Source organism: Anomaloglossus baeobatrachus, chromosome 3, assembly GCF_048569485.1.
Source record: "Anomaloglossus baeobatrachus isolate aAnoBae1 chromosome 3, aAnoBae1.hap1, whole genome shotgun sequence".
Lineage (NCBI taxonomy): Eukaryota > Metazoa > Chordata > Amphibia > Anura > Aromobatidae > Anomaloglossus > Anomaloglossus baeobatrachus.
This window is the reverse complement of record NC_134355.1, coordinates 655,740,548-655,762,573: the sequence shown is the minus strand read 5'-3', so window position 1 is coordinate 655,762,573 and position 22,026 is coordinate 655,740,548. Positions and strand designations below refer to the sequence as shown.

General features: G+C 52.8%; 1 protein-coding gene across 1 annotated transcript in view; it reads right to left on the bottom strand.

Annotated features, from left to right (window-relative positions):
• The window catches only part of LOC142295724 (platelet-activating factor acetylhydrolase-like), a 112,497-nt gene that overhangs the window by 34,155 nt on the left and 56,316 nt on the right, over positions 1 to 22,026 (bottom strand). Inside the window, exon 4 of the mRNA XM_075338816.1 lies at positions 19,688 to 19,781. Within this exon, the coding sequence (XP_075194931.1) occupies positions 19,688 to 19,781 (94 nt within the window). The remainder of the gene's footprint in view (positions 1 to 19,687; positions 19,782 to 22,026) is intronic.

Genomic DNA, 22,026 nt, shown 5'->3' with positions numbered 1-22,026 from the left:
GCCGGTGGACGCCGGGCGCAGGTAAGGAGATATTCCTCGCTCCTGCGGCTTCACACACATCGATGTGTGGAGCTGCAGGAACAATAAACAACATTGTTCCTGCGGACGCACGACATTATGAAAATGAACGACGTGACACAGATCACCGATTTTTGACTGTTTCACACTCGTTCATCTTCTCTCCTAGGCTTTACACGTTGCGACATCGTTACTGGCGCCGGATGTGCGTCACTTTCGATTTGACCCCAACGATATCACAGGTGCGATGTCGCAATCTGCAAAGTACCCCTTAGTGCAGGGGTCTCAAACTCGTCAGAGTAAGTGGGCCGCACATAAAAAAAATTTAAGGCAGAGGGCCGCATTCCTTTCAAATTTAATACAATACAATATAATTGTTAATCAATTATTTCAACTATTATAACAATGCTACATTAGTATGCGCTGAGAATCAAAATACCGTGAAGCGAAACGTCATTTTTTTATATTATTTATTTGTTAAAGAGAGTGGGCATCTGTGATTGGCACCAGCATCAAAATGTATAAGCAGATTCCAGGTTATTCCAACAGCCAAGCACAGACACTCATTCTCTGTCACAGCATTAAAAAAATTACATAGCGCTCCACAGTATTTTTGATTCTCAGAGCAGATAAAGCGGACAGCTACGGGCTGCCACCACCAGCTGCCTGGCTTTACCTTAGCTAGCAATCAAAATACAGGGAAGCCCAAATGTTTTTTTAATTAAATAATGAAAAAAAAAATGCGTGGGCTCCCGCCATATTTTGATCACCAGCCAGGTAAAACCAGACGGCTGAGGGCTGGGATTCTCAGCGTGGTAAGGCCCAAGCATTTTGGGCCCCCCGCAGCCCACAACCGCTCCTGGAAATGGTGCATTCATCACAGCGCCATTTCCAGGTGCTTTACCTGGCTCCACCAGCGTCGCTGGTGGCAGTGGCACGCTGGGTAATAATGGGGTTAATACCAGCTTTGTATTCTCAGCTGGTAGTAAACCCGAAATTCATGGTGTCATGTCAAATTAGATGTGACCACCATGAATTTTTAGTAAACAGTAAAAAAAACACAACACAGAGAAAAATATTTTTATTAGAAATTAAACAAAAAACACATTTAGGGACTCCATCTTTTTTTTAAAAAAAAAAAGCTTCCCTCTGACGTAGTCCAAAGTCAATGTCAGCTCAGCTTCATCGCTCTGAACAGATGAGCGTCTGTCCAGACCGACAAGAAGGCTGAGACTGAAAGTAACATTTTCCGGTCTTCCAGTCACCATCATCATCAGAATCATTTGCATCATCATCATACACACACACACGGCAATCATCATCATCATTATACACACACACAGCCAACATCATCATCATACACAGCCATCGTCATCATCATCATCGTCACTCACAAACAGCCACCACCACAATCATCATCAGTCACAAACAGCCACCACCGCCATTATCATCAGTTGCACACAGTCACCACCACCATCATCAGTCACACACAGCCACTACCGCCATCATCATCATCATCATCAGTCACACACAGCCACCACCGCCATCATCAACATCAGTCACACACAGCCACCACCGCCATCATCAGTCACACACAGCCACCACCGCCATCATCATCATCAGTCACACACAGCCACCACCGCCATCATCATCATCAGTCACACACAGCCACCACCGCCATCATCATCATCAGTCACACACAGTCACCATCACCATCATCATCATCAGTCACACACAGCCACCATCACCATCATCATCATCAGTCACACACAGTCACCACCGTCATCATCATCAGTCGCTCACAGCCACCACTGCCATCATCATCATCAGTCACACACAGCCACCACTGCCATCATCATCATCAGTTACACACAGCCACCACCGCCATCATCATCATCAGTTACACACAGCCACCACCGCCATCATCATCATCAGTCACACACAGCCATCACCGCCATCATCATCAGTCGCACACAGCCACCATCATCATCATCAGTCGCACACAGCCACCATCACCATCATCATCAGTCACAAACAGCCTCATCAGTCACAAACAGCCACTACCGCCATCATCATCATCAGTCACACACAGCCACCATCACCATCATCATCATCAGTCACACACAGCCACTACCGCCATCATCATCATCAGTCACACACAGCCACCATCACCATCATCATCATCATCAGTCACAAACAGCCACTACCACCATCATCATCAGTCACACACAGCCACCATCACCATCATCATCATCAGTCACACACAGCCACCACCGCCATCATCATCATCATCAGTCACACACAGCCACCACTGCCATCATCATCATCAGTCGCACACAGCCACCACCGCCATCATCATCATCAGTAGCACACAGCCACCATCACCATCATCATCAGTCACAAACAGCCACTACCGCCATATCATCATCAGTCACACACAGCCACCACCGCCATCATCATCATCAGTCACACACAGCCACCACCGCCATCATCATCAGTCCCACACAGCCACCACGGCCATCATCATCATCAGTCACACACAGCCACCACCGCCATCAGCATCATCAGTCGCACACAGCCACCACCGCCGTCATCATCAGTCCCACACAGCCACCACGGCCATCATCATCATCAGTCACACACAGCCACCACCGCCATCAGCATCATCAGTCGCACACAGCCACCACCGCCGTCATCATCACTCCCACACAGCCACCACCGCCATCATCATCAGTCACACACAGCCACCACCGCCATCAGCATCATCAGTCGCACACAGCCACCACCGCCGTCATCATCATCAGTCCCACACAGCCACCACCGTCATCATCATCATCAGTCCCACACAGCCACCACCGCCATCATCATGATCAGTCACACACAGCCACCACCGCTATCATCATCCTCATCATCATCAACACACAGCCATCATCATCATCATCCACACACACATACAGCCATCATCATCATCATCCACACACACACAGCCATCATCATCATTCACACACACATACAGCCATCATCACCATCAACACACACAGCCATCATCATCACACACACACACACACACACACACAGCCATCATCATCACACACGCGCACACACACACACACACACACAGCCATCATCACACACACACACATACACACACACACACAGCCATCATCATCACACACACACACACAGCTATCATCATCACACACACACACACACTGCCATTATCATCATCACACACACACATACACACACACACAGCCATCATCATCACACACACACACCCATCATCATCATCACACACACACACACACAGCCATTATCATCATCACACACACACACACAGCCATCATCATCACACACACACACAGCCATTATCATCACACACAGAGCCATCATCATCATCATACACACACACACACACACACACCACAAACGTTCTAACGTGCCCTATGCTCTTGTTCCTTCTGCTGCACCCGCCGGCAAAGCAGCTGACGTCAGCGCTGCTCGGGTCCCGCTGCTGAGCTCGAGTTGAACGCCGCCGTCGATTGCTTCACCCTGACATCTGATTGAACTCCGCCTTTGATTGCTTCTCCCTGGCGGCTTCTCCAATGCGGAAGTGCGGCCGGCCGCGGCTGCAATGTGAAAGTGCGGCTGGCGACCGCTAAATGACTGGAGGCAGTGGAGGGCAAATATCAAGTGTTCTGCACTGTGTGTCTGCGGGCCGCATAAATCAGACTGGCGGGCCGCATGCAGGCCCGGGGGCCGCGTGTTTGAGACCCCTGCTTTAGTGTATGGAAACTTCTGACTTTGCAGAAAGTAATAAAAATGCCTTAAAACATTCTCTCTCATGACGTATCTATAGGGATAAGCGGGTCTCCAGTAACAAACTTCCCCTTAATTTACATATAGTAGTAACGACACAGACTACGACTTTATTGCCGAATGGCCACAGCTTTATTAAGCAGTATATATGTACCAAACTTGTGGCTCAACATGCCACCCCATAAACACCTGAACCTGTACATATATACATATTCTCCACAAAATGACACCTGATAGGTCCATCCGAGAGGGCAACCATCATTCCTATCCCCCGGCCGTAACCTCCAACCGGCCCAGGGGACCACCTCGGCCGTGACCAACCGACCCGAGGTGTAGGGTAATTAACGTTCCATCGTTAATTACCCCTCCCCAGAACCTGCAGGACCTCCGCCTACAAGTTCCCATCCAACTCGAAGCCACTCCCCCTGAGTGGCTTCATACCAACAAACCTACTGTCGGTACACCAAACCTCTCTGAACGGACCTATCACCCCGCCACAGACCGGCCAAGTGACACCTTACTTGGCCCGGGCCCTCCACACCCCCAATGCTCGTTCCAATCCATCCCTCAAACCCAACATCCACAAATCCAAATCGACATCCGTGAGATGGACCCCATCACGCCTCAAATACTGCTCGGTGGACTCCTCCAACTCCTCAAGTTGAACCACCAAACCTCCGTTCCCCGCTACAAACCTGCCAATCGCCCGGTTCAATTTTTTCCCGGGCCCTGTTAATCCGATCCACCGCCCTCCCAAAACGCCACTGCATCCGGGCTACGATATCGGACCACACAATCACGATGCCAGGGAACGCCCTCCACAAATGAAGTAAGTCCAACTTGATATCCCTTTTTAACTCTTTCGCCGTCCTCACTCCAAGGTCATTCCCCCCCACAAGCAGCATTAAAACATCAGGTTCCCTGTCAATCCGGCTATAATACGCCAATTCAGGGCGAACTCTACTCCAAGTCATGCCCCGAATTCCGAGCCATTTCACACGGGCTTCCTACATCGCCGCTCCGAGCTGCCGACTGTCCCGGCGAACATCCGCCCGCAAAACACCCCAAAACACAAAGGAATGCCCGAGAATCCACACGAGGCATGGTCCTACAAAATATAAAGACCCTGAATACAACAACCATTGTCCACGAAGAAACTGCCCACCAAACCATACTCAATAAAGTACTCCCCTGTCACCAAACATCACCTAATCAGATGTGGTCTAATATACAAACGAAACCAGGAGGATTCCCAGCTCCCAATCCGCCGGATCCAATCCTCACTCAGCCCCCCACCTAGCCGCTTCGGTCGCTGCCCCAATCCGAAAGGAGTGGGACCCATAATCCCTTGGCTCCTCCCCCCGCCCGTACTAAAGCCGTCTTCAGCACTGCCATAAAATGGAATCGCGATAAGGCAGATCCATCCACATGTCTAATGAAAACACCGGGGTAGCCACCCCACACCTGCAAGACCTCTGTCACCTGAACCACTGGGAATAGGTGGTCCCTGGCAATTCAAACAATGTCACCAGACGTCCCCGACCTATTGGATCTGTCTTTGAAAACCGTAGCCGGCACTCGCTCCATCCCTTCCAAGCGTAACATCCTCCAACAACAGCCCGCCTACTGCATGCCTGGCAGGGCTACCCAATTCTCTGATGCAGAAAGCCCCAAAAAATGCCAATACGAAGGCAACCGTAAACAAGGCTCGTTCCTAATCGGACGAGCATATATCCCCCAAACATCTCACCAAACGAACCAACAACGGAAACAATATTGGCCATCTCCTGTCTCGCGACCGCGCGCCGTTTCGAAAACCCTTCATCACCTGCCTCACCAGAAAATCCTTTGTCACGTTCCGAACCCCTTGCATTTTAAACAGGAAGGCCAACACCGCCAACTTGTAATCATCACCGAAACAGACCGGCCTGCTGAAAAATCCCAGCTAAGCAATGACAAAACCCCCAGCACTCGGCCTGTGTAACCAAGCTCCAAAATCCGCCTTCTCCAATTCCTCCCATTCCTGCCACACAGCCTGGTATCGGCACCAAGTAGCCTCAGCCACCGGTCTCCTGATTCCCTCAAATGCTACACCGACGCCAGGTCCCACAGCCATGCTGGGCATAGTTCTCCATCCTTGTCCGCTCCTGGCACCAGTCGCCTGAACCTGTGGAACTGAAACTGAGAGAGCGCATCAGCCACGTCATTTTGCACTCTGGGCACATGCTGCGCCACCACGCACATGTTGAGTTCTAAGCACGCAACACCAGATGTCTCAAGTACCACACTACCGGGGGCGATTTTGCCGACAATGAATTGATCGAATGCACCACTGCCATGTCATCACAATGCACGCAAAGCTTCTTGCCCGCAAATTCTGGGCCCCCACAACTCCACCGCCACTATGATGGGGAACAGTTCCCAGCAGCGCCAAATTCGTCACCAACCCCTTTTTCACCCAAAGCCGTGGCCATTTGCCAACACACCAATGCGTCCTAAAATTGCCCCAAAACCTGAAGCCCCCCGCCGCATCAATAAACAGTTCCAGCTGGCTATTTGATACTGCCTTGCTCATCCATAACGTCCGTCCGTTGTATCGTTCAAGGAATGCAGCCCCACACCAGCAAATCTCCTTTCATCATCATTGTCACTCTGACAAAATGATTTGTAGCAATCACCCCTGCCGTCGCGCTCGCCAGACGCCTGTTAAATATTCGCCCCATCGGCCTAATGCGACAGGCAAAATTCAACTTCCCAAGGACCGATGAAATCCCGTAACCGCACCTGCTTAGCCCGGTGCAACAACTGCACCGACGCCTTCAAATCACGCAGCTCGTCCTCCGGCAATCGGCATTCCATAGCCACCGTGTCAATTCCAATGCCCGGGAAACATAGGGACGTCACTGGCCCTTCTGTTTCCTCCTGTGCCAACGGAATGCCCAGGCTTCCCGCAATGCGTTCTAATGTAAATAGCAGCAAGGAACAAACCGAGGAGCCCGCTTGGCCCACGCAAAAGAAATCATCCAAATAGTGTATTACTGAGTGGGCACCCGCCACATCCCTGAATACCCATTCCACAAACGAACTAAACGCTTCAAAATAAGCGCACGAAATAGAACAACCCATGGGCAGGCACCGATCTACATAGTATTCCCCATCCCACATGCACCCCAAAAGGTGAAAACTCTCCGGGTGCACCGGAAGTAACCGGAAAGCTGCTTCCACGTCCGCCTTGGTCATCAGGGCCCCTTGCCCGGCTACCCGCACTAACTCCAACGCCTTGTCAAACGATACATAACAGACCGCCGGCAACTCGGGTGAAATCCCGCCGTTCACCAACAACCCAGCCGGGTAAGAGAGATGATGAAGGAGCCGAAACTTGTTCGGCTCCTTCTTGGGTACCACTCCCAGTGGCGAAAACCTCAAGTTGGGGAGTGGCGGGTCCTGGACCGGACCCGCCATCCTCCCCACTCCACCTCCTTCTGCAGCTTTTCCGTCACCACCTCCGGATGTTCTTTTGCGGACCTCGAATTACCCGGGCGAAACACCGGCGCCCCAAATTCAAACGGAATCCGGAAACCTTTTGTAAAACCCGTCGCAAACAGCTCCGCCGCCCGATCATCCGGATATCTATTTAAATAGGGAAGCATCGCCTCGACCCTCACCGGCGTCCTCCCTGTTTCCAAAACCTTCCCCCGACTTTTCTTTCCCCTTTTGAAACACCTGGCCAAAGAGTGGGGAAACCTCCACAACCGGAACACTCGTGTTTGAACTGACACGCTGCCCCAAACTTACATTGCCCCTCACTAAATTGCCAACACGCCCCTTTCTTTTTCCAGCCGAAGACCCGCCACTCGCACCCGGGCCCCTGGCACCCCCTCGAAAGGGCTGCGCCGGAGCCGTCATCAAACGCATCCACAGAGAAATATCTTTTGTGGTCCCACCGGATGCCAGGCCGCATAGCCTTCCGTTGCCAGTTAGTAAACGTCCTCGGGATCAACCTACACCTACTTTTTTCCTCATCCTCCTTTTCTTTTAGAGTCACTTGGCTTCACTATATCCAAGTTAAACTTTTCCAAGGGAAGCAGGGAAAAAAAATGTCCCCATACTCCCCTCTCCTTATCTTCTCCCTCACCTCCTTTTTCAAATGCACCCCTAACGGACTCTCAAAGCACCCGTAACTTCACTCCGTGCCCTATCATCCAAACGCAAAACCTCATCATCCTTTTCCACGTCCTCGCTAACCAACGCCACGGCCGCCGCGCCGTCCGCCTGACCCGCAATGACCACCGGCACAACCTCCTAAGCCTCTACCTCGCGCACCGGTACTACCGGCAGCACCCCGACCGTGGGACCCACCCACGCCCCCGCCAGGGACCCAGGCCCGCTTCGACCTGACTGCTCAGCCGACAACCCCTGCAACACCCCTAGCAGCTGCCCCCAAAACTCCGCCCCGGGTAACCCCGACTGACCGACCGCACTAACCCCCGGCGAACCACTCCCCGTGGTGGAACCCCCACCCCCGCTAACACTACCCACAACATTAAACATATTGGTTGTCCTCTCACCGGGCTGCCTCTGAACCGAATCCGGAGCAGCCGTACCGCGAACATCCTGCTGCCGTTCCATCCGTCCTGCCGCCTCCTCCGGTCCTTCTTCCTCGCCCGAATAAGAAGAGCTGCTGGAGTCCGCTGGGGGGACCAGCGAGGGGACAGCCCGCACCTGGCGGCCGTCAACCCCCACGGTCACCGCACCCTGCTACCTCCGTGCGCCTCCTGCTTGTCCTCTTTCTCCTGCCGCGACGCGGCGTCCTGCCGCCGTCCTTCTTTGCTGCCCCCTCTTGCTGCACCGCTGTAAGCTCCGTAGCTCCCGGTGGTCCCCCTCCCTGCCGACTGCAGGAAGGCCGTGGCTCTCCGTCCGGATGCCGGGAACACCCCCCAGCCTGATCCCTGCTGGGAGGTATTGTGACAATGGACCGCAGCAAGGGCCCTGCGGACTGCAGGACCCTGCCACCAGCCCCCTCCGACTACCGCTCCGATCTGCGCCGCCCCTCCATCCATGCTCTCTCCTCTGCCGACTGCAGGGAGTCTCCCCGTCCGCTCCGTGGTGCCGGGCGCCACCCCCAGCCCGCACCTCACTGGGGGCTGCCGCTGCTCTGGTCAGTGGCCGTGCAGGCCGCGGACCGGAAGTAGCCTCACAGAAGCTCCGCCCACCCCCGGCCCGTGGGATCTCCGGCGAGGATTCCTCCCGGCGGCTGGAGACACGTCTGAAAAGTGAGGTGAGCTCCGCTGCCCCGGAGGGTCCCCGAAGGGGCTCCTAAATCTGTTTACTCCCCCCCGCCGGGGGAGTAGCGCTCCGGCGGTCGCGCCCGCCGAGCGCGCAGCGCAGGTCCGGGCGCAGGAGCAGAGATAGCCGCTCCAGCCCCGCAGACCGCCTCCAGCTGCTCCCGCAGCGCGTCCACGCTGATGGCCTCAGATGCCCCCCGCACAGCTCCAGCACCGCTGCTAAGCCCGCCATTCTTCAGTCACGGATGCAGCAGCGCAGGGGGGGACATGCTGTCTGTAGGTCAAAAGGGGCAGTGACCTCTGCACAACCCCCTTTCTACCCATCACACCAACCCTCCCATATCTTGTCCCTCACCCAATCCCTTTTCCCGACTCTCCCACCAATCAGGCAGCCCCTATGTACCTCCAACCTTAGCACTTAACTCTTTCCTACCCTAACCCTCCCGATCGTCATGGGCCTGTTCACCCCTATGGGGCTCACTGCCCGTCTTTCTGGCATTTGGCAAATATTAATAATTTTGGTTCCTAATTGATGTAAAACGAGAAAGGATTATTTTGATTTTATGCAAGATAGTGAGAAAAACCTTCATATGTGTCTTTTTAAATGGTGGTCCGGGGTGTAGAGATGTGTTGTTTTCACTGCTGTCAAATTCGGCACATTTTGCACTAACCTCACAGTCCCTGGCAAAGTGTGGTTTTGAAGATTTGTAGCAGTTGGGTGTCTCTTTTAGGAAGTCTTTACGTTTTTCTAGAAACTTTTCCCTGAAACTTCTGCACTTAAGGTCCAGTCACACTAAACAACTTACCAGCGATCCCAACAACGATAGGGATTGCTGGTAAGTTGCTAGGAGGTTGCTGGTGAGATGTCACACTGCGACGCTCCAGCTATCCCACCAGCAACCTGACCTGGCAGGGATCGCTGGAGCGTCGCTACACGAGTTGCTGGTGAGCTCACCAGCAACCAGTGACCAGCCCCCAGCGCCGCGTGGAAGATGATGCGCTTGGTAACTAAGGTAAATATCGGGTAACCAACCCGATATTTACCTTGGTTACCAGCGCACACAGCTACACGTGCAGAGAGCAGGGAGCAGCGTACACCGCTTAGCGCTGGCTCCCTGCTCTCCTAGTTACAGCACACATCGGGTTAATTACCCGATGTGTGCTGTAGCTACATGTGCAGAGAGCAGGGAGCCGCGCACACTGCTTAGCGCTGGCTCCCTGCTCTCCTAGTTACAGCACACATTGGGTTAATTACCCGATGTGTGCTGTAGCTACATGTGCAGAGAGCAGGGAGCCGCGCACATTGCTTAGCGCTGGCTCCCTGCTCTCCTAGCTACAGTACACATCGGGTTAATTACCCGATGTGTACTCTGCTACACGTGCAAGGAGCAGGAGCCGGCACTGACAGTGAGAGCGGCGGAGGCTGGTAACGAAGGTAAATATCGGGTAACCAAGGGAAAGGGCTTCTTGGTTACCCGATGTTTACTGTGGTTACCAGCCTCCGCAGAAGCCGGCTCCTGCTGCCTGCACATTCAGTTGTTGCTCTGTCGCTGTCACACACAGCGATCTGTGCTTCACAGCGGGACAGCAACAACTAAACAATGGCCCAGGACATTCAGCAACAACCAACGACCTCACAGCAGGGGCCAGGTTGTTGCTGGATGTCACACACAGCAACATCGCTAGCAACGTCACAAAAGTTGTTTGTTAGCAGCGATGTTGCTAGCGATGTTGCTTAGTGTGACGGGGCCTTTACAGTTGAAAGCAGCAGTTTTCATATACTATCTAAAAAGACATATCTGCATGTTTTTCCCTCCGCACTCTATAAAGACACATCTTTATTTCTGACTATCTGACATGAAATCAGAATAAACCTTTCCTGTTTTAGGTCAATTAGGATTACAAAAGTCTAAAGGGCCCTGTCGCTCACTGATAAATCTTTGGCAGATCTGTGGTTGCAGTGAAATCATGGACATATTGTTCCATTTGTACACAGCCACAAACCTAGCACTGATTGTCCACAATTTCACTGCAACCACAGATCTGCCGCAGATTTATCTCTGTGTGTGACAGGGCCTTTAAGCATAGCGGGGAACTGGAGGACACAAATACTGACACTCCACCAATTGCTTTTACATGTACGGAAATTTCTAGAGACCCTAGAGGAGGCAAGTCCTGCTCTAAAATCTCCCTATTGAAAGTTTACTTAGCAGATGAAAAGAACAAAGCCATCAAAGTACACACTATATTGGATGACCAGAGTAACAAGTCGCTAGCCAAGTCTGACTACTTTGATAGCTTCAACATCACATGATCCAGTGCCCCTTATTCTCCAAAAACATGTGTCAATTCCGTAGAGACATATCTTCTGTAATAGTCCTTTTACTGCAAAAGCCACCTAGGGGCTGAGATGCGCAGCTCAAGAGGTTGAAGCAAAGTATGGAACAGATGTCAGATTCTTTGTAGAGAAGGATTTCTATGTGAATGACTGACATCAACGCCCATAGATGAGGCCACTATTAGTCTCCTTAAGAGTCCAAGAAATGCTTGCTCTTATCTAACCTGAGGTTATACAAGATTATTTCTAACCTCAAGAATCTGATGGAAGCTTTTCCTCCTGAAGACCACTCAAATGACTTGAAGAATTTAGATCTTGGCATAGGCTCCCCACCAATGCAGTGGAGACTTGGCCTAATCTGGGGCATAAAAGCTGATACCATCACCTTCCATGTCAGCGGAGAATAAAAACCCTTCCCTTCCAGAGGAGTACTGTCAACCATAAGCAGTTTATATGACCCACTAAGATTTGCAGCTCTTTAATCATGAAAGGCAAAGCTATGTTGAGAGACTTCACCAGAGAAGTCTTGTACTGGAGAAAAAAGTGGACTATGAAAAATAAAGCCAAGTGGATTGCCTGGAGAAATTCCCTCATAGCGTTATCAAGTTTTCACATTGCACACGCATATGAAACCAAATCAACTGCCGAGACTGAGACACAAATCCTTCAGTCAAGGTGATTGCTCCTGTAGCTTATTTTAAGATGATAGACACCATAAATGCTCTCCAGCGTTTCATTGCCATCAGAGGACCCGTCCAGCGCATTCGTTCTGACTGAAGTACGAGCTTTGTCAGCTCTCTTTCAACTTGGATGTTAACAACGTGGAAAAATATATAAGTTTACAAGGATGTACTTGGACTTTTAGCCCACAGCATTCTTCACACATGGGAGGTATCTGGGAGAGAATGATAGGTGTTTTCAGAAGAATCCTAGACTCAATCTTCTTACAAGAAAGATCTACAAGGTTAACGCATGAAACCTTGACCACCTTTATGGCAGAAGTGTTGGCTATCATAAAAACTAGACCATGAGCTCTAATTTCCAGTAATGCTGCTTACACAAAAGACCAATACTATTCGTTCTACACCCGGGAAGCGGGCGGAGGAGGGGACGCCGCACTCTCCCTACTGCTCGGGTCCGGCTGCCGCTGCTGCTGCGGCCTCTGCTGCTCGGTGGCTCGAGCGATGGGCCGGATCCCGGGGACTCGAGCGGCGCTCCTCGCCCGTGAGTGAAAAGGGGGTTGGTTTTTGGGATGGTTTATTGTCCGTGACGCCACCCACGGTTGTGGTGATTTGTGAACACCACCGCTGCTTTGTATGGGGAGCCCGGGAGGGATGGTATGGAGCAGCCAGTTGTTAATGTGTCCCTCTGTGGGTAGGGGTTGGTGCTCCCGGGGCCCGGTGATGGGGTTGGGATGGTGAACAGGCGGGTATGGGGCCTGTGGAGGTGCAGGGGCGCAGGGGCAGCGCTGTGCCGCACGGCACGGAGGTACTCACTCAGCCAGTAAACACGACACAGTTCTCGGTAAACAAATGGCTGGTTGGACAGGTCCCTCGGGCGGTTGCGGTGCTGCGGTTCCCTGCAATTAGCGGTGACGGTCTCTTCCCTGCACCTATGTTCCTGTGTTGGTAACGATGGGTTCCCACCGGTTACCCACTCCCCGGCTTCAATCTGGGCCGGAGGAGCCTCTCTCTTGCCCGCAGGCGCTGGCCCTGGGAAACTGGTGCCTTGGCGGTGGCGGTGTCTCCCCTTCACGGTCGGACTGTTGCCTTCAATCGGGACTTGGTTGTTAGGAGACAGAGGTCCCCTTCACTGACGGATTTGGCAAATTATGGCAATTCCTAGCCTTGCCGGGATCCGAAAGGCCCCCTGGCCTGGTGCTGACTGTTCTTCGTATACTGCTCCGGTACCGCCGGGTCACCACCCGTCCGCGGTCCTTCCAGCAACCTCCAAGCAGTCCCCCTGCAGACTATCACCGCCGTCTGCTGACCTTGCTGTCACAGTCCGGTGCACACACCCGGACCAACTTCAGGCTTTCTTAACTGTTCCTTTTCTGTTACTTCAGCTTACTTTCCTCCTTTACCACTTTACTTCACTTCCTAAACTCTTCACTCTAACTCATCTTGCTTCCTCTCACTTTCACTTCCAAGCTCTATCTGCCTGGTTCCTCCCGCCTCCAGGGCTGTGAACTCCTTGGTGGGCGGACACCAACCGCCTGGCTCCACCCCCTGGTGTGGACATCAGCCCCTGGAGGAAGGCAACAAGGATTTCTGGTTAGCTTAGTGTACCTGCAGGGAATGTGGGGTGCATGTGGTGTTGTGACCTGTGACCCCTGGCTTGCCCAGGGCGTCACATTCCCCCTTAGCAAAACGCAGACCGTCCTCGGGCTGCCCATCCAACACCGGTTTTATTTTCCTTTTGTTTTCTGAAAAGATATATAGAAAAACGGTAACATATATACAATTTATGGCATCATCCCACAGCGGGAGGCTCATTGCTTAAACGTTGCAAACTTTAAAACGGTTAACGGTTACGGTCTCCGCTCTCTCCCACCCAAGTAGCCTGGCCCTGATGCTGCCCCTAAGACCCAGGCAGCACCCCTTGACCCCCAGTCCAGCACAAGTTACCCGAGCGGGATCTGTCCTTCCCTTCCAGAGGGTGGCCACTGGTTCCTGTGGTGGCTGGGCCCCAGCCTGCTCTGCTGCGGGCCCTCCCTCCAACCTGCCTCTCCGGAGGCGGTAAATGCAGAAACGGTAATGGTAACTCAACTTATTTACAAGCCACTTAACGTTTGTGGTTGCCCTGCAAGTTCACGGGCTTGTCCATGAGCAGTTCCTCATGCAACACTTTTCAAGCAGTCCCCACGGGGACAACGGTGTCGGTAACGACCGGTTTAATCACGCTGCAGACAATCTGGTTACTGTTCGGTAATCATTTTTCTTATCATCATTTTCAAACTTTCAAACACCTTTTAAACACACACAGTCTGGTGGTCCCAACGGGGACGGTGCAATGGTGCTCCGCTGCCACTCTTTCTCACATAAATGCGGGCAGGCACGTCCGCAACTCCCGCTCAGGAGCCAGGCCCACCTGGGTGCCCTCGGCGCCGGCTACGACCGGCCTCTCATACTGCCGTGGGCCCCACCAATCAGTGGCCTGCTCTGGGTCAGCCTGTGTGGGGGACGGGCCCAGCTGGAGTCCCCCCGTGTCAGCTACAACCGGCACCTTCAGCAATGAGGGACCCCGCTGTGACATGGCCTGCTCTGCCTCCTGGCAGCTGCATCCCCGCCGTGCCTCCGGTGCATCTTTGCTGACAGGCTCAGCCTTCGGCTTCTCCCAGGGGAGCGTATCAGAGTGGTCACGAGCTTCTGCTGCAGGTCGGTCCGCCGGGGCGGATTGGCAGGGTACCGCTACCGGTGGTGGTGGTAGCGGGCCTAGTGGCGGGGCAGCAGCAGCTAACACGGGTAGCAGTGGAGGTAGCAGGGCGAGCGGGTATGGACCGGGTCCCTCAGCCGCGATGACCGACCCACTAGGGGTACAGGGGCGTGGGTCACTTAACCTCCCTTCCAAGACTCCCTCCACCTCGCGTTTCCGTATGGCCGCCACCACTTCCACCATGTCGGCCTCCCACTCCTCCAGGAGGAGCTGCATGCGGACCTGCAGACGGCTGCTTAGCTGGACGGTCCGGACTTCCACCCGCGCCGCGATGCCAGGCGCGGGGACCACGGTGTTGTTGGTCGGACTCAGCATCTTTAGCAGCGGCTTTCTTCCAGGAACCAATAAATGGCCGCAGAGTCCTGGCGTCCCTGCTTCTATAGCCGCGGCTACATGCGACCAGTCGCCATTTCGTCCCCCTTAGCTTCTTTCCGGCCCCTCCTCTATCGGGGCGGGGTTTTGGCCTTCGCGCCTCTGCTATTCGAGAAGACGCTCGAGCGGGGACTTTTCGCGCCAAAGATGGCGGCTTCTAAAATTTTCCGGCCGGATACCTCCGGCGGTCACAAGGCGCACCTCTACCCAACGGCAGAGCGGTAAGATCCTGTTCGTGACGCCAAGTTGTCGCGGGCGGAGGAGGGGACGCCGCGCTCTCCCTACTGCTCGGGTCCGGCTGCCGCTGCGGCCTCTGCTGCTCGGTGGCTCGAGCGATGGGCCGGATCCCGGGGACTCGAGCGGCGCTCCTCGCCCGTGAGTGAAAAGGGGGTTGGTTTTTGGGATGGTTTATTGTCCGTGACGCCACCCACGGTTGTGGTGATTTGTGAACACCACCGCTGCTTTGTATGGGGTGCCCGGGAGGGATGGTATGGAGCAGCCAGTTGTTAATGTGTCCCTCCGTGGGTAGGGGTTGGTGCTCCCGGGGCCCAGTGATGGGGTTGGGATGGTGAACAGGCGGGTATGGGGCCTGTGGAGGTGCAGGGGCGCAGGGGCAGCGCTGTGCCGCACGGCACGGAGGTACTCACTCAGCCAGTAAACACGACACAGTTCTCGGTAAACAAACGGCTGGTTGGACGGGTCCCTCGGGCGGTTGCGGTGCTGCGGTTCCCTGCAGTTAGCGGTGACTGTCTCTTCCCTGCACCTATGTTCCTGTGTTGGTAGCGATGGGTTCCCACCGGTTACCCGCTCCCCGGCTTCAATCTGGGCCGGAGGAGCCTCTCTCTTGCCAGCAGGCGCTGGCCCTGGGAAACTGGTGCCTTGGCGGTGGCGGTGTCTCCCCTTCACGGTCGGACTGTTGCCTTCAATCGGGACTTGGTTGTTAGGAGACAGAGGTCCCCTTCACTGACGGATTTGGCAAATTATGGCGACTCCTAGCCTTGCCGGGATCCGAAAGGCCCCCTGCCCTGGTGCTGACTGTTCTTCGTATACTGCTCCGGTACCGCCGGGTCACCACCCGTCCGCGGTCCTTCCAGCAACCTCCAAGCAGTCCCCCTGCAGACTATCACCGCCGTCTGCTGTCCTTGCTGTCACAGTCCGGGGCACACACCCGGACCAACTTCAGGCTTTCTTAACTGTTCCTTTTCTGTTACTTCAGCTTACTTTCCTCCTTTACCACTTTACTTCACTTCCTAAACTCTTCACTCTAACTCATCTTGCTTCCTCTCACTTTCACTTCCAAGCTCTATCTGCCTGGTTCCTCCCGCCTCCAGGACTGTGAACTCCTTGGTGGGCGGACACTAACCGCCTGGCTCCACCCCCTGGTGTGGACATCAGCCCCTGGAGGAAGGCAACAAGGATTTCTGGTTAGCTTCGTGTACCTGCAGGGAATGTGGGGTGCATGTGGTGTTGTGACCTGTGACCCCTGGCTTGCCCAGGGCGTCACAAGATCATTATAGAAGCCGATGGAGACAAGTAGTGATGAGCAAATATGCCAAGCACTATTCGTTACTCACACAAATATTAAGGTAGTTGTGTGCCGCCCCCACGTCAGCAGTCGGGCTGCTCGGATCCGGATCCGTGGTGGCTCGAGGGATCTCCGGACCCGGGGGTCGGGGTCGCGCGGCCACTCGGAATAAAGGGGGGATATTTACACGGGGTGTTATGTTTGAAGTTCGTGACGCCACCCGTGGTGTGTGGTAAGGTGGAGTACCACCGCTGCAGTTGGGAGTACCCGGTGGCGATGGTGTGGGCAGCCAGGTATTTAACCCCTCCACGGGTAAGGGGGATGCCCCGAGACTCGATGAAGGTGACGGGGAGGTGCCGTTGGGACAGTAAGGGTCGCATGTGTACTCACTCAGTCCAATATCGCTCACACCGACAACTGTGGTAAACCAAAGTTCTTGACACCGCTGCCGCTGGGAGGGAGCACGTCTGGATCCCATGCCCGTTGGTGTTGCCTGGTAGTCTGTGACCTTTACCTTGGCACCTAGTTTCTCTGGTTGGTCCCTTGAGTATAAAACTGGTCGGGTCCCGCTCATCAGTATGGCTAACTGGGTGAGGTTGCTGTCAGGGTTCACGTTTGGGATTTTCTGGACCGTGTAGTGGGATAGTCCTATCCCCCTCATTGCGCTAGTACCCCGATTTTGGAGCTGGTGGAGAACGGATCTTTGAGACTCCGTCCTCGTCGGGTAAATTGTCAGGACGCCTGAAGCTTCTTCCTGACCTAGGGTCCATGTACCCCGTCGTGCCTGGCCCCTGCCCGGTGATGGCACAAGGCCGCCGGCTGTCCTCCTCGACAGTCCTTGCCTCTTGTCACGATCCCCTGCGACCGGGGTCCAGCTCCTATCAGGTCCAGACCAATGTCTGCCACCTAGTAGTTACAAGGAGCCCAGCTCCTAACCTCCTCTCACTTTCACCTCCAACACTGCACTGCACTGCTCCTGACACTCCTGACCCCCCCTTAACCAACCCCCCAAGTGGGCGACCCTATTCCACTCAGGCCGTCCACTGGTGTGTCTGGTGGGTGTGGTGCAGAGTGTTCCTAGGATTTTGATTAGCTTGTTCTTGGCAACACCAAAGGTGAGGGACCCATAACCAAGGAGGATGTGGATACTGTGCAAAAGGGCAGATTGCACAATACCCTGTGACAACCTGATAAGCCAGGGCATCACAATTGCGATATTCGTTCATCGACCATGAATAAAGAAAACATTTACAGTTCAACAGCCTTATTCTTAGGCTATGTGCGCACTTACCGGATTTTTCGCGGATTTTGCCGCGGATTTGCTGCATGTTTCGCTGCAGAAAATGTTCATAACATCTCTGCAGTGAATCACCAGCAAATCCTATGGAGAAAAAAAATCCTGTGCGCACTGGGCGGAATTTGACAGCTGCATGTTTTGCTGCGGGATTCCCGCAGCAAAAACAAGTGCATGTCACTTCTTTTCCGCACAGCGCTGCGGGATTTCTCTCCATTGACTCAATGTTAATCAAGAAATCCCGCAGGGAATAACGCAGGCAGCAAATTCTGTGCGGTTCACTGCGTTTTCCTGCGTTATTCCCTGCGGTATTTTGCGGTTTACCTCCGGTAATGTGCATCACTTGCTTGCGGTTTTGCAGGGAAGTGATGTCATTACAGGAAGAGGAAGCCGTGCAGAGTAAACACACACACAGATCACACACACACAGACATCACAGACACATAGATCACATAGACACAGAACACATAGAACACACATAGAAAGAAAACGGAAATATAGGAAAAAAAGAACGTGGGCTCCGCTGCATATTTACCTTCCAGCCGAGGTAAGCACACAGCGGCGGCCCGGTATTCTCAGGCTGGGTAGGGAGAGGGGCAGGGGTAATGTCCCCCGCCTCACTCCCCCTCCCGCAGCCGAGAATATCAGCCGCAGCTGCCCCGGCACTGTCGCATGCAATATGCGACAATACCGGCGTGTCCTCGGCTCTTCTTGCCACCGTGTAGCAGTGGTGGCAAGGTAATACAAGGGGTTAATGATGGTGGGGGACCACCGCCATTAACCCCAGGCTTGACCATGGCAGCGTCTATGTGACAGCTGACATGATCAACCCGTAAGTAAAGTGAAAAAAAACACACACACCGAAAAATCCTTTATTTTAAATAAAACAAACAAGCCTCGTTCACCATTTTATTAACCCCTCCCGCACCAAAGCTCCGGCGTAATCCAGGTCCGACGTCCAGCGCTGCTTCCATCCAGCCGCGACTGTCACAGACACAGGCTGAATGCAGCAGAGGTAATTACCGGTCATTTCCCACGGCCGGTAATGTGAACTCACTGCCGACCGTGGGAAATGCAGCGATCTGTCATCTATCTCTCTATCTATCTATCCCTCTGTCTGTCTATCTATCCCTCTATCTATCTATCCCTCTGTCTGTCTATCTATCCCTCTATCTATTCTTCTGTCTATCTACTCTCAGAATTAAATGACTTTTTTTTTTTTTTTTTTCTTTTTTTCTTCAATGTGCTTTATTGCATTGAATGCAATAAAGCACATCCCAACCCGCACGCGGCAAAACCGCGGCAATACCGCGAATAATACCGCGGTAAAACCGCAGCAAACCGCGGCAAACCGCATGCGGTTTTCGGGTGCGGTTTCCCGCGGTTTTTTACTGCGGGTGCGGTAATCTTTGAGGGCATGCGGAATTTTCTCAAGAAAATTCCACTTCCCAGTGCGCACAGAGCCTAAAGTAGAAAACAGAGGGGTTAGCTACATTCCTCACTATACACTGCACTAATGTGTGTGAGGACAGTACACATGCCATCACATCAAAATCTGAGTATGTCCTACACGATACACCAGTAGAAAAGTGATGTATTACCTGAAAGCTCCAAGGCCATGGGAGAATATAACCAAAGGATATTTCTCTCCGGGCTTGAAAGGTGCGTTCATCTTTGCAGGACACTTTACGGATCCTATGTAAGAGAGAAGGACAGATTATATGTAGGATGTTAGGCTGGGGCCATAGGGGGATTAAGTGCGAGTGCTCGCATGACTGTCGGCTCACGCTCGCAGCACAGCGGGAGCAGAGTGTCATGCGACTGGGGTCTGGTCCTACGATCGGACCATAGCTGCGGAGGGGAGGGATTTATCTCCCTATCTCCTCCGTTGCCGGCTGATGCGAGAATCGCATTGCACTTCACTGTAACGCGATTGCAGTGCGATGTTTCTCTCACCCCCTTAGACTTGAATGGGTGCGAGTGAAACAGGACTGCATTACACTCGCAGTATACTGCAATTATTTTCTCGGTCTGATTAGGGCTGAAAAAAAATGTCTCATGGGAGCTGCCCCATAGAGTCATATTGGTCCGAGTGGAATGCGATTTTTTTTTATCGCATTCCACTCGCTCCGTATTTCTCGCCGTGTGTGCTAGCCTTTATTGTAATGATCTCCATGTGTAGAACGGTGAGTGCAGAACCCAAGAGCGTTAATGAGGGCGACCCCTGCTCATATGCTCTGTTAGGGGATACGAACATAATTACTGGTGGTCAGGAACACCTCTATAAGCCAGAAAGGATGCTCTTACCACCTTGTTGTTCCCGGTCAGTCCACACATTATGTGTAGTGTTTTCAGGTCCAGTGGCTGCCAAAGTTGGGCAAGAAGCAGCTACCAGGAACAGAATCTGGACCGGCAGAAATCAGTTGATTTTTGATGTGGTTGATTCTTCTCATAAGACAACCCCGCTAATGTGCGGGTCTACAAAAATCAGTCAACTAATATTATGAGTGGATTTTTACACATTCCTGCACGCTAATGACATGGTCGCTCTGTCTTTGCAGGCAGTGTTATCTGCAGGATCGAGCTGCAGGACTGACAGCCCAATGGTGTTCTGTGACGATACAGAAATAATCCGTCCTTGATTACCAAACGCCCCTCTAGACAATGGTTGTACTAAACTCTAAAATGCACAAATTAGCATTTCTGCCTTTGAGTGATTGCTTGAAAACTTATATAGTGTATCAGCAGTTACAATACTGTATATGGAGAAAAGTATTAGGATTACAATATATGGAGAGAAGTATTAGGACCAATGTCATCTGGATTAATGCCATATGTTGGGGTCTCAGGAATGAAATCTGGAATAATCAGTTGTAGGAGGTTCTTTATTAGGAACTGCTATACAATGTGTTAGGTGATGAACAGAACCTCAAAATCGCACTGTAAAACTGTCACGTGTATTAGAACGGTCTCAGTATCTGAGTTCTCAATTACCATAAGAGACCATGCACAATTTAACATTACCTTCTTTTTTCCTTTGGGCAATTAAGGGTTAATCCCTTCCCTGGTTCAGCAGCAGACTTGCTTAGTTGCCTTCAGTTGAGCACTTAAGGGCTGTATTTAATCCCTCTGCTTCCTGGAGATCTTGCCAGTTATTCAATTCATTTTGGGAGCTAACCTGGAGCAGAGAGTATGTGGTGGTTGCTGCTGTGCTGACTGCTGCTATTAGTGTAAGTTAAGTGTTTCTTCTACCGCCTTTTGTTATACCCTACCCTTACCCTTATGCCGGCGTCACACGGGACGATAAATCGTGCGATCGCATAAGCGATCGCACCCGCCCCCGTCGTTTGTGTGTCACGGGCAATTTGTTGCCTGTGGCGCACAAAGTCGTTAACCCCTGTCACACGTACTTACCTGCCGGACGACCTCGCTGTGGGCGGCGAACATCCTCTTCCTGAAGGGGGAGGGACGTTCGGCGTCACAGTGACGTCACACGGCAGCCGGCCAATAGAAGTGGAGGGGCGGAGATGAGCGGGACGTAACATCCCGCCCACCTCCTTCCTTCCGCATTGCCAGCGGGACGCATGTAAGCTGTGTTTGTCGTTCCCGAGGTGTCACACAAAGCGACGTGTGCTGCCACGGGAACGATGAACAACCGGAGCACAGAAGGAGGCCCGACATTTTGAAAATGAAGGACGTGTTAGCGAGCAACGATAAGGTGAGTATTTTTGCTTGTTCACAGTTGTTCGGAGGTGTCACACGGTACGATATCTCTGACGATGCCGGATGTGCGTCACTAACGACGTCACCTCGACGACATATCATCCGACATATCGTACCGTGTGACGCCGGCATTACTCCCAGGTCATTCCCAGGTGCACGTTATTGGTTGGTATAGGTTTCTGTTACCCTCGTTTGTTTCTGTGTTGGAGGGTTGTTG